The 12515-nt window shown below is 39.3% G+C and overlaps 1 protein-coding gene across 1 annotated transcript; it reads right to left on the bottom strand.

Moving 5' to 3' along the window:
- Nucleotides 1-2138: 2138 nt before the first annotated feature.
- Nucleotides 2139-2822, bottom strand: LOC135224892 (ribonuclease H-like). The gene has a single exon (XM_064264217.1). The coding sequence runs from the start codon at nt 2820-2822 to the stop codon at nt 2139-2141; it is 684 nt and encodes a 227-aa protein (XP_064120287.1).
- Between the last annotated feature and the right edge of the window lie 9693 nt (nt 2823-12515).

Genomic DNA, 12515 nt, shown 5'->3' with positions numbered 1-12515 from the left:
CACGTTCATTGAGATGCTGATCTTCCTATCAGCGACGATTAGCACCTCAGGGTCTAGACAATTCTTGGATGGGTGACTATGAAAAAAAAACAAAAAAACATCCAACTATCAATATAATTTTCTCGCCCATTTTCGTTCTACTATACTATTTCAGTAGATGAAACTTATTCACATGGAACAAGCACACCAAAGGGGCCATTGACTTGAAATCCTAGCTTCCAAAGAACGTTGGTTTCAACCTCCCACCGAAGACCCCATACTACAGCAGTAACTGATTATGATACAGAGTCAGTGATTTTACATCACCCTGGGGTAGACGCGAACCCACGACATCTGAGTGGCTTTCTAAGACACTAGCACCATACCAACGGAAAGCCTTCGAGCAAACGTCAAGGCTTACATAGCAGACGTGCAAACAATGAAAGTTTTTATCGTATGATTAAAGTATATAATAAAATATCAGTTGTCCCTCAAAAAATTGATTGGCAAAGTCAGAGAGATTCAAGTGGTGAAAATAATATCAAGCAATTGCCCAAATTGAATTCACTTGACTTCCAGTTGAAGACTGAGTAAGATTCTCGATATTTTTCTTAAATTGGTTTACGTTACAAATTTTCTTAATTTGATGGATGCATGGTTGTCTCTTAATGGAAGAGGAATGGGATGGAGGTAGTTACTGGAAAGGAAGGAGGTCGGAGAAGGGGGTATGGGTAAAGTAAAGTTAAAATCAAATGACGTCATTTCCAGCTCTACGGTATCACCGTAAATTTAGGAAGCTGGAAATTACATGTCACGTGATCCATCAGACTTCATGTCCCAGAGCTTCAAGGTGACATGGACTGGAAACTTTATTATTATTATTATTATTATTATTATTATTATTATTATTATTATTATTATTATTATTATTATTTCGGAAGGAGACCCTCTCGTAGACATGTTTTGTTAAAAATGACTGCTGCTTCAGCACTATTAATCTTATAAAGAGTCTTCTCTATCTTTCTGATGACGGCTTTCTCGTTGTTGCTTAGACTGGCGAGCAACGCACCAAAGGGCATGGTAAAGCCCGGTTGAGTCATTTGATTTATTATTGCTTATACAATTCTCTCTCTCTCTCTCTCTCTCTCTCTCTCTCTCTCTCTCTCTCTCTCTCTCTCTCTCTCTCTGTAACGCGACGTTTCCTCCTGATCGACAGGACATTATCAAGCGATAACTGCTGAGGGACTGAATTCCAGTGGTTGTTGTTGTTGTTGTTTAAGATTAAGCTGGCCTTGTGCCAGCACGGGCTCTTGCTCACAGAGCAGCCCGTAATTCATATTAGTATGAGATGTGAGATGCTTAGGATATGCAATCTTTATTGGTGATCAATGAATGATGTGGTGAAGGTGATTTGATATTGAATGAAGGATTTGATGGGCAAGGTTGAAACCCTTTAAACCCTAAGGTACCCTTCAGTCGTAGGAAAAGCTGGATAGTAGTAAGTGTTGGCTAGTAGGAGAGACCAACAGATTGGAAGAATGAAGATTTGAGTTGTAGGCACAGTTAGCTAGTAAGGTAGCTCGTGAATTTCTGAGACATGTTCCTTTTCCGGTCCGCTTTCTTTGGGTGTGTGTTGTCTGGTGAGTGTGGTGGATGGATAGTGATGAGCGTGAGGGGAGGGTGATGAAGGAGGCAAGAGGTGAATGGGGATGTCTGTTAAAGAGGTTTGTCTTTTTTTTGTCTTGCATGTTATGTGGGTTAGGTTGGGATGTGGTAGTGGTCATGATTGTTGGCATCATGTGCTGTCAGTCAGGGTTGTGTTCTGTTCCTACCTAGGTGGTGGGTAGGAGCATAGGAAACCTGCTAATTCATGGGTGTTTGCTAGAATGTGCTTTGTGATTTGAGTGGTTGTGCGTTCATTTCCTATGTACCTATCTCTTAGTTGCTCCGTTTCTGGACAGTCTAAGAGGTAGTGTTCTAGAGGTTCTTCTGGAATTCTTTCGCAGTACTTACATGGCCTGGGATCGCCTACTATCTTCTGCCAAGTGCATTGGTATCCCAGCCTTAGACGATGAATTATGACTGCTAGTGCTCTTGACATATCTTTGGGAATGTCATGTGGTTGCAGACTGGTGGTGTCTACATACCACTTTGCAGTGTTAGAGCCTCCAAAGACCGCTCTCCTGACTTTGCTTTCTTCTTGCACTTGACAGTATGCTGAGGCCTTTGCTTTTAAGTTGAGTCAGTGAGTGGCTGATTTTAATACCTATGTTGTTAATGTGCAACCCACTCTTTGCTAGGGAGTCTGCTTCCTCATTTCCTTGGATTCCTATGTGACTTGGAATCCAGTTGAGAGTAATCTGTCTGTTTCTGATTTGGTGGATGTTGGCAATTGCCCATATACTTGTCAGGAGTTTGATATTTTCTTTTGCCTTGCCTTTTGTGATGGTTTGTATTGCTCCTTTTGAGTCGGTGTGGATAGTTGTGTTTCCTAGTTTGTGTTGAGAGTCTTCTAGCGCTTTAGCGATTGCTATCAGCTCAGTCTGTAGAGTGGAGGCATTATCTGAGAGCCTCCAGCTCCCTTTTAGTGATGTTGAGTAGACTCCTGCTGCCGCTGCAGGAATGCTGAGGTCTACTGATCCATCTGTAAAGTATTCATTTGTGGCTGTCGTTTTCCTTATTGAATCTTGTGCTGCTTGTTTCAGCTGTTGAACGGTGCATGCTTCTTTGCTTGCCGGTAGGACTGTGTAGTTGATATTGAAGAGTTCTGATTTCCAGGGTGCTGGTTCTACATACTCAGCAAGAGGAGAGTCTTCTCTGATGTCAGCAGCATGCTTTTGCATGCCTACTCTTCTCAGTGTTTCTAAAAGGTTGCCAGAGTATGTCTTGGGTGGGTCTAGATCTTCGTGGAGATCAATGCACTTTTTGATCTCTCTTTTTAGTGGACAGTTCCTTTCATTTTTTAAGGTTTTTAGCAGGATGGATGTGTTTCTCTGGTCTATTCTGTATGTCAGAGACTGTAGTTTTGTTTCATGTCTCAGAATGCATAAGTTAGTCCACATTGGAGCACCTGTGATGAGTCTCAGGGCATTGTTTGAATTACTTCAAGGCTCTTTTGCTCTGTGCTTGAGAGACTGGTGAGAACAGGTGCGGCATACTCAACCGTTGACCTTATTGTTTGTATGTAGAAGGTTCTGAGGGCGTGATATACTGCTCCCTGTTGTAGAGAGGTGATCCTCCTCATGGCATTGTGTCTGCATTTGACTTTCTGCTTGAGTATTTCAAGTTCTTTGCGTGGGGAGAGTTGCTTGTTTATGTTAACTCCTAGGTACACAAAATTGTCTACCCATTCAATGGGTTCACCCATGAGCTGTATTTCATTTTGGGTCTAGACTGTGTTTGATGGCCATTGCTTTTGTCTTTGCAGTGTTGATTTTTAGACCTAGGTCTTTGCATTTATTTTCAATTTGTATTATTGCACTCTGCATGTTCTGGTGAGATCTGTGTCTGTCTGTGCTGACTAGGCAGACATCATCTGCATAAATGAATATTTCAACTCCATTGGGTAGGGTGGTTGTGGCTAATTTTTCCATTAAAACATTGAAAAGGAAGGGGCTGAGTATGCCTCCTTGAGGTGTTCCATTCTCTAGACTGAGAAAGTCCGAGCTTGCTCCTTGGAAGGTGACTCTAGCCTGTCTGTTTTGCGTGTATCCTTTGGCCCATGCTAAAAGGTTGCCCTTTACCGCCTTGTCAGCCAAGGCTTCAAGGATGGCAGCTGCACTGGCTAGCTCATAAGCTTTTTCTAAGTCCAGAAAAACTACTATTGCTTTCCTTTCGTTGATTGTGGACATGACGTCTGCTAGGCATTCTTGTGTGCCTATGCCCTCTTTGTAGGCATATAGGCGATGGTGTAGAGGTCCTGTTTTCCATAGCAGTCTGTTTAGCACCATTCTCTCTGCAGTCTTTTCTGTGCAACTGATGAGAGAGATGGGTCTGTAGGAGTTGGGTTCTTTGGGCTTGGGAATCGGCTGTGTATTTTGTTGGTTCCATTGTGTGGGTCTACTGCGTTCTGTGTATGTTCTATTGATTATATGGAGATGAACTGTTTTGGCTGCCGTTCCCATGTTCTTCAGCATGCTATATGTGATCATGTCTGCTCCAGGGGCTGTGTCTGTCCCCTTTTGAAGGGCTTTGCCCAGTTCCTTTAGTGTATCATCAGGGATGTTGCAGGCCGTGTTAATGACTCTCCATCTCCCTGGGTCTAGTGCCACTTGCCTTTCTCTTGTGGTTTGTGGTAGGTGTGGTGTTGCGAGCTCTTCAGTACGGTCAGAGCACTTCTCCGGCAGGTCGAGTTTTTATCGGTTCCCGGGAAGGTGACTCATACGGCGGGCGTTGACGAGTCTTGCAGACCTTCTCAGGTAGGAGGTATCACCGGGAGCCTCTTGATTGGCTTCTACCTGCGTGACGTCACCCCTGGTATTATTCTCATGTCCGGTGTTTGTTCCATGCGCGCTGGGACTTTCGTTAGGGGGGAGGGGTGTGGTCCTCCTCACACAAGTCGGTATCAGGAACGCTTCTTGGGTGGTATTGAGGGGAGGCTTTTCCTCGAGGATGAGCAGCGCTTCTAGGAGACGCAGACGTCGTGGGTCAGGTGCTCTCCCGATGATCTTAATATTCCGGACGATGTCGTCTCTCGTGATGTTTCTGCGGTGTACTGCAAGGGCGTGCTGCCTAATGGCGCCCTCCTGGGCGTGGCAGGAAATCCTTTTTGACAGGCGCATCGTCGTCATGCCGATGTAAATCCCAGGGCATCCTTGGGCGGGGCATACGTATCGGTAGACGACGTTGGACTGCTTCAGGGGGTCTCCTGCCGGTGGGGAGGGGTTGTTCTTCATCAGGAGGTCTTTCGTACGCCGATTCTTGTAGTAAATAATGAGGGACACTCTCTTTCCTTCCTCCATGGGGCGGACGTGTTCCTCTATTATTTTCTTCATGGCTGCTTCTTCTTCCTTGTATTGGTGGTGCATGAAGGCTTTATAGAAAAGTTTGATATCCTCCGGGGGCGGAATGTTCCTTCTCTCTTCCTCCGTCATGTACCACTTGTCAAGGGCGGCTCGAGTTTCTCGGTTTACGAGTTTATTCGAGTACCCATTGTTAATTAGCATCTGGGATGCTAGGTCGAGTTCGAGGTGTGGGTCCTGCCACGTCGAACAGTGCGAGAGGGCCCTCCTGACGAAGGCCCTGACGGTGGTGGTCTTGAACCGCGCAGGACACTCGCTATCACCATTCAGACAAAGTCCGAGGTTCGTAGCTTTGGTGTAAACTGTAGTCGCCAACTTCTGATTCGTCTTCGTGACAAGGACGTCGAGGAAGGGGAGCCGATCGTTGCTGCTGTACTCGACAGTGAAGTTGAGTGCGCTGTGCTGCAGGAACTGCTGCCGAAGGGCTTCTACCTCATCCTCGCAGTCGGCTTGCACGAAGATGTCATCCAGGGGTGACGTCACGCAGGTAGAAGCCAATCAAGAGGCTCCCGGTGATACCTCCTACCTGAGAAGGTCTGCAAGACTCGTCAACGCCCGCCGTATGAGTCACCTTCCCGGGAACCGATAAAAACTCGACCTGCCGGAGAAGTGCTCTGACCGTACTGAAGAGCTCGCAACACCACGATAAAAGGAGAAGGACTCGCCACTGTGAGCAAGAGCCCGTGCTGGCACAAGGCCAGCTTAATCTTAAACAACAACAAACAACACTGGAATTCAGTCCCTCAGCAGTTATCGCTTGATAATGTCCTGTCGATCAGGAGGAAACGTCGCGTTACAGAGAGAGAGAGAGAGAGAGAGAGAGAGAGAGAGGAGAATTGTATAAGCAATAATAAATCAAATGACTCAACCGGACTCTACCATGCCCTTTGGTGCGTTGCTCGCCAGTCTAAGCAACAACGAGAAAGCCGTCATCAGAAAGATAGAGAAGACTCTTTATAAGATTAATAGTGCTGAAGCAGCAGTTATTATTATTATTATTATCATTATTATTATTATATTATTATTATTATTATTATTATTATTATTATTATTATTATTATTATTATTATTATTATTATTATTATTATTCTGGGTCATGTAATTTTCGTCACATTATAATCATAAATATTTGCATGGCGATTCATAACAAAGCGAGTAATGTTTTAGTAATTTGTATAATTTTTTTCCTAGTAGTCTTTTGCGATAAACATTACCGGTATTTTGTTCCATAATTAAACCAGAAATGAATAAAAAGGTAAAAAAAAAATTCTCAACAGCTCTGCTGGTATTGAAATAAACCGTGCATTAAAAGAAAAGGATAAAATCTTCCCTGCAGTTTTTACTTTTTTTTAAGTCCACGCATCCGTGAGTCACGAGAACCCTTACAAGGTCATACAAACTGACCTCGACCCGGGGGACAGAAAAAAGAAGGCTCCTCTTGAAGTCTTTCTCCTAAACGGTTGGTGGCAGATCTCTAGATGAGTTCCTCCAGTTTCATTTTGCATTTCTCTCTTGCAGTAAATGTTCCTTGTGAGTAGTAAATATTACAGTGACATTAAATCACGAAAACATTCAGGTTCTCTCTCTCTATAATCTTACAAAAAATAATTACGCATCATGAATTAATTCACCTGATAATGAGGATTGTGTACATCTGGCGATCCATTTTTTTCTGTTTTTATATCAAATTTCTAATTCACATCGGGATCGAACCTAGGCCTCAAATGAAAGATAAGGGCGCCACCCTCTCACCCACGCAGGTCATAAAAGCATTCGGAACCTAAGTAATTATCCCTATTAAGTTAGAAATTTATCTTTATTGCACTTGATTATGTGTCGATTTTTAGCATTTTCAAAAGAAGGAAGTAGACCCTCTCTTAAGCAAGCCCTGTTAAATAGGGTGACTGTCTCAGTTTTTTCTATTTTATATTAGGTCTTCTTAATATGAATCTTACATTTTCTATCTTAATATTGGATGATAACTGAGTAATGTTCATACTGTGGCAAAGAGAAGGTACATAAGCAGATAGTTTACAGCGATCGCTTTTATCTACACAGGAAAAGATAGTGAACTGTGGGTTTATGTACCCGTAGAGTTTAACGATAGATTCATTCCGGAGTCGTACTTCGGAAATTTGAGTGTAATAACCCAAATAAGCAATTTCAAATACAACTCCTTTTCAACGGACTAGTTTGAATTATTTTCCAGAGAGTAAATTAAATATCACTTTCAGAAACAGAACCAATTGCATTTAACGTACAGTTATTAAGACCTAACGTTCCAGTTGTGTCCAGAGGTGTCCTTTGCATCTGAGGTTATTGTCGTTTCAGTCACGCTCTGATCTGTACTTACAATGACCCTTGAACTTATCGTTAGCAATCTCTGCAGCTGGTGATATTACAGAGATCCTTAACATCACTATAACCTGCCCGAGGATTACTGAGTAGTTACCTTACCATCGGGCTGTTCCCACTGTTAATTGAAGAGCCGGATTAACTTGCCGTAACAATTCTCAAAGGATACACTAGTCTTAAGGCCCATCGAGATCAAACTATTGTTTCAGATCCGTAATACTGCTATGTTCGTTGATTGCAATGTATAAACTGACGAATTTATTTCAAGGATCGTTTAGGTATACGGCAAAGGCATTTAGCTTATTGCTTACATTTTAGTGCAATAAGAGCGCCTTGTCGATTGTTGCAAGGCGCATTGTTCTGATTTCAGTTATTTCTAACCTTGGTTGAACGCTTATTTTTTTAAGCTCTCTACAATGAAATATCTATTTTACCTTATAAGTCTTGTTCTTGTTTTTATTACAGCTTATTTTCTGATTGCTGAAAAGATCTTAGGTCTCTCTTCAGAACTAATATGTCTGTTGCAAAAGTAAGATTAACTTCATTGCGATGTTTGCTACGTGTTTTAAGCAAAAAAAGTCTCTGAGGCTAAAGTTTCCTTGTCTGATATAGGGCCTGTTGTTTAGACATCTAGAATTCTTGAAATGTTGTCATTGAAATGTTAGCAATATCACTTGAATCATTCGTGTGTGTGTGTGTGTGTTTGAGTGTGTGGGCTGTTAGATCTTTCTTTTAGTATCTGGACCAATAATATTTTAAATGTAAATCGTTACTATATTTATTTGGCCATATGCATGGATCACTGGCTGCTGCACCTTTTTGTTTATTTGTTTTATTTTCTTTTCTTTGGGGTGGGGGCAATATTTGCTTTTGCCTTGCAAAGCTTAGACAATTAAGATGATCTTTTTTTATTTGTAGTGACATTACTCTATGAGTCTCTGAACTGATGCTCTTTACTACTGATCTGTTTATGCTTTAGATTTCTTCTACTCACTTACTTCAAATATACCTATAACGAGATGTAAAAGCGATTTGCAAACGTCTATAACGAGACGTAAGAGCGCTTTTATATTCATTTCTCACGCTGTCTTAGGTTTGTAGTGATAAAGCTATGTAAATGTTGTGAGGAACTCTGAGGTTTAAAAGGCTTTTGTGGACGTCAAAAATACACGAGGCCATATTTCCCTTGCGAGAAAACACAGCTGCTTCCTTATCAAATACTACTATGTTACGTGGTCATTGGGTAAACAAGTTTCTTGGCTGTCTCTTTTACAATCCCTGATGCTGATGCCATCATTTGCCAATGTCGGTTTTATCCACTACAGACGACGTTACCTTATGACAAAAAAGGGAAAAGGTTAGACGATGAAAAGGCGCTTCTCTTACTCAAATAGTTTTATAATCTCCCCTTTGGGGATAACTGGCATAGAAGGATTTAACTTAATTTACAATGCAAAAGGGAGAAAAGATGGAATATATTGACGTTGTTTTTCTTACGTTAGATGCTTTACAGCAAATCAACTTAACGAATAATTCTGAGTTTTTAACAAACTCACTTTATACAAAAGAAATATCTTAAGCTGGATAATAAACTTGAAATGTCGTTATTTTTATTATGAGACATCAGTTTAGCAGTAAGAGGATTTCGTGTGTCGAAGAAACGTATTATTAGAAAGGTATACTTTAACAAAAGTCCCCCACCTTTAGAGAAGTATTAACTACGCATTACTGTTATTTTATATTAGTCGTTGTTGGTATTATTCATATTTTTATTTCAGAAAACATTGCCATTTCAGTAATTAAATAGATTATTTCATTTTCATTTTGAATTATTTTCAAAAGTGGGATACAAAACGTTTGTATTCTGAAAACTTACTTTGAGATCGAGATTTTGTATATGTATGCAGTAAAAGCAGAATATGTTAGCTCTCGTAATAAGCGTTAATAACTATCACCTAATAAATTTTGTTTACCCATTAAGATGCTACAGTAAAGAAGAGGCTGTGGAAGTCCATAGTCCATGAATATCTAGGTCGAGTTCTTTTGAAGTCCTCTGAATACTTTTGGTGTCAGAAGCTAAATATTATCAATGATGGCAGGAGATCAATCGGACGTTCCTTATTTCAGTCTGATTAACACAAAACTAGAAAGGCGTCTGTTCAATGGAGTCCCATCTCTGAAGGTGAAAAATAAAATGTATGAAGCTTTCATACAACAACATGAAGGACCTCACCGCTGTTTTTTAAAATGACAGCCATCAGACGAAATGACCTTGAGTGCCCCTCAATATCAGAAATCAAACCTATATAGCAGAAACCACAGAAGTTAATTAGTTCATTGCTTTAGGTTCTAATAAAATGAATTGACTGTGATCATGTTTCATTTGATCATCAATTAATGTCATCTGACAACTGCTGCAAATATCTGCGTTTGAAGTCTTCGATCCCATTTTTATTTTTTTTTTTTTTTTTTTTTTTTTTTTTGCGCTGTGTAATGAAAAGGTTTTTCGTGTTTAAAGAGTTCTATTCCTTTTTGCTGTAACTTATTACGATCTGATTAGACCTTTTCAGGGGGAAAAGACGACAACAAAATCAGTGCCACATATACAGTTCAAATGCTAAGTCTCGAATGAGCCACCGGCAGAAAAACTTCCACAGCCTTAGTTTGCTCAAGTACGGTAACAAGACGTGATCCAACCTCCAGCTCACTCGGGGCGCGTGTTAAAATCCACGGTCAAATGGCGGATTGTTTAACCAACGAAAACTAGAATAAATACGCTATATTCTATTAGATATAGTGGTTCTCTACTGTTTAACATACAGATTATTTTTTTTACACTTTCATTCTAATAAACAAATCATAAATACCCTATCCTAAAATTCCTGCATCTTAACTCAGCGAGAAACACCTTTTTCCAGAAGGCTTTCCTAACCCCACACTCCAACAAGATCAGCAACAGCAAGATCAACAACAAAGTAGTTAGTAGACTTACTCCCCCAGTAAGCCAAAATGACTGAAAATCATAAGCGGGGGAGAATACATAATTCAGTAGTGTTAGTTTGAAAGAGTAGGAGATCAGGAAAGTTCTCGATTAATGGAAAGACGGAGGTACTGGAAAGCGAGGTCGACCATTTCCAGGAAGCTTCGGAGTGCGTGTAAGATAACTGCGAATGGTAGTGTGAGTAGAAAGGTCCGACATGCTGTTGATGTGTCCTCTACGTAGGTATTTAAATTAGCTACAATTGTAAGTTGTGGAAGAGGGTCCATCCACAATTCAGTAATGTAAATGGGAATGATGTAGTGACTATTCCGTTGTTTTTCTCTCTGGGTTCCAGCCCTTCTGTGGGAAACTACTGTGTATATATACATACATACATATATATATATATATATATATATATATATATATATATATATATATATATATATATATGTGTGTGTGTGTGTGTGTGTGTGTGTGTGGGTACATAAATACATATATATAATATAGTATATATATATATATCTATATATCTTAGTCTCTAATACTTATATATATATCTAATATAATATATATATCTAAACAGGTTCCCAGACGAGATATTGTTTCGGCAGTCATCAGGGTCCATCAAACACATAATGAAGTCCATGTTTAGTTTTTCACAAAAGTTTCGCACATAACTCAGTGCATCATTCAGTCTGTAAAATTAAAACATACTCATTAAAAAAATTTATATAATAATAAATTAAAAAGTAAAAAAAAACATATAACAAAATTGAAAAACTTAAAATTAACTTTACTTCAAAAAACCATATCCAACAAGAATGTGTTAGAGTGGAGAAGGAAGAACGAATGACCAAGACTGCAGACCTACCCAAGACTTCAGTTATGCTAGATATAGAGGAGCAGCAAATACGTTGGAGTTTAAAGACGGAACCAGCCGGTTAATGTATAAAGACTCAAGGGTGGTGAGGTAGTTACTGTGGCTTGTACCACCAATAATAGAAAAATGTTTCTTATCAACTTGAAATCCTGCATATGGACGCATGGTTTCCTAATATTAGAGAATTCAGGTTTGCCAATCTCTGTCCCGTTCTGAAACTATATCCCAGGTGACTGCAATTCCTCATCTGCAACAACCTTCGGCAAGAACCAACATAAATACCAGGACATCCCGGGCACTTAAATTATGAAGCGAAACGTTTTTGTAATAAACCATGGACTTTTTTTATGTGTTTGATGGACCCTGCTGATTGCCGATATATATATATATATATATATATATATGATATATATATATTATATATATATATATATATATATATATATATATATATATTATATATATAAATATATATATATATATATATATATATAGTATATGTATATATATATATATATATATATATATATATATATATATGTATGTATATATATATATATATATTATATATATATATATATATATATATATATATATATATATATATATATATATATATATAATATATATATATATATATATATATATATATTATATAAATATATATCTATGTGTCTGTCTGTCTATCTGTACATTTTTATATTTCTGGTACATATAGCGCATGGATATCGATTTTGTTATCTGGAAAACTAGGGTATTTCGTTTTACTTAATACCCTAGTGATTGTGTTGAGATGGAAATGCAGTACAAGATCTGAACAGGAACCTGATAACAGAATCCTATCATTTTTAGTTCCTCATACATTGGGTCTCATTCAGAAAAAAATCCTTTTACCCCAAAGAAACTGTTAAATCCTTCAAGATGCGGGTAATTTAGGACTTGGAACTTTAATCCTTGTTCATTAATATCCTTTACTCACGTTCTGTCCAGTCTTTTATTCCAGACACCTTGTTTTCCTTCTCACCTGCATATGAAGGGGCAAGAACTTCATTGCTCCACCCTAGCTAGCCCTTAATCAACTCGTAAAGTATCTTTTATTACTGCTGACTCTCTCTCTCTCTCTCTCTCTCTCTCTCTCTCTCTCTCTCTCTCTCTCTCTCTCTCTCTCTCTCTCGCACGCGCATATACAGATACCCAGACACCCCTACAATAAAGGTTGTAAGGCCCAAGATGTATTCTCTGTTCTTACAAGAATAAAACCCTCTGCTAATCCTACAGCTATTAGAGGCTGCGTTCG

This window comes from Macrobrachium nipponense, chromosome 12 (genome assembly GCF_015104395.2).
Source record: "Macrobrachium nipponense isolate FS-2020 chromosome 12, ASM1510439v2, whole genome shotgun sequence".
Classification (NCBI taxonomy): Eukaryota; Metazoa; Arthropoda; class Malacostraca; order Decapoda; family Palaemonidae; genus Macrobrachium; species Macrobrachium nipponense.
The sequence above is the reverse complement of the archived record's forward strand: the minus strand, read 5'-3'. Positions and strand labels throughout refer to the sequence as shown.

Excerpts from the sequence above, each read along its gene's own strand:
- LOC135224892 (XM_064264217.1), bottom strand. The coding sequence starts at position 2,822 with ATGCAAAAGCATGCTGCTGACATCAGAGAAGACTCTCCTCTTGCTGAG.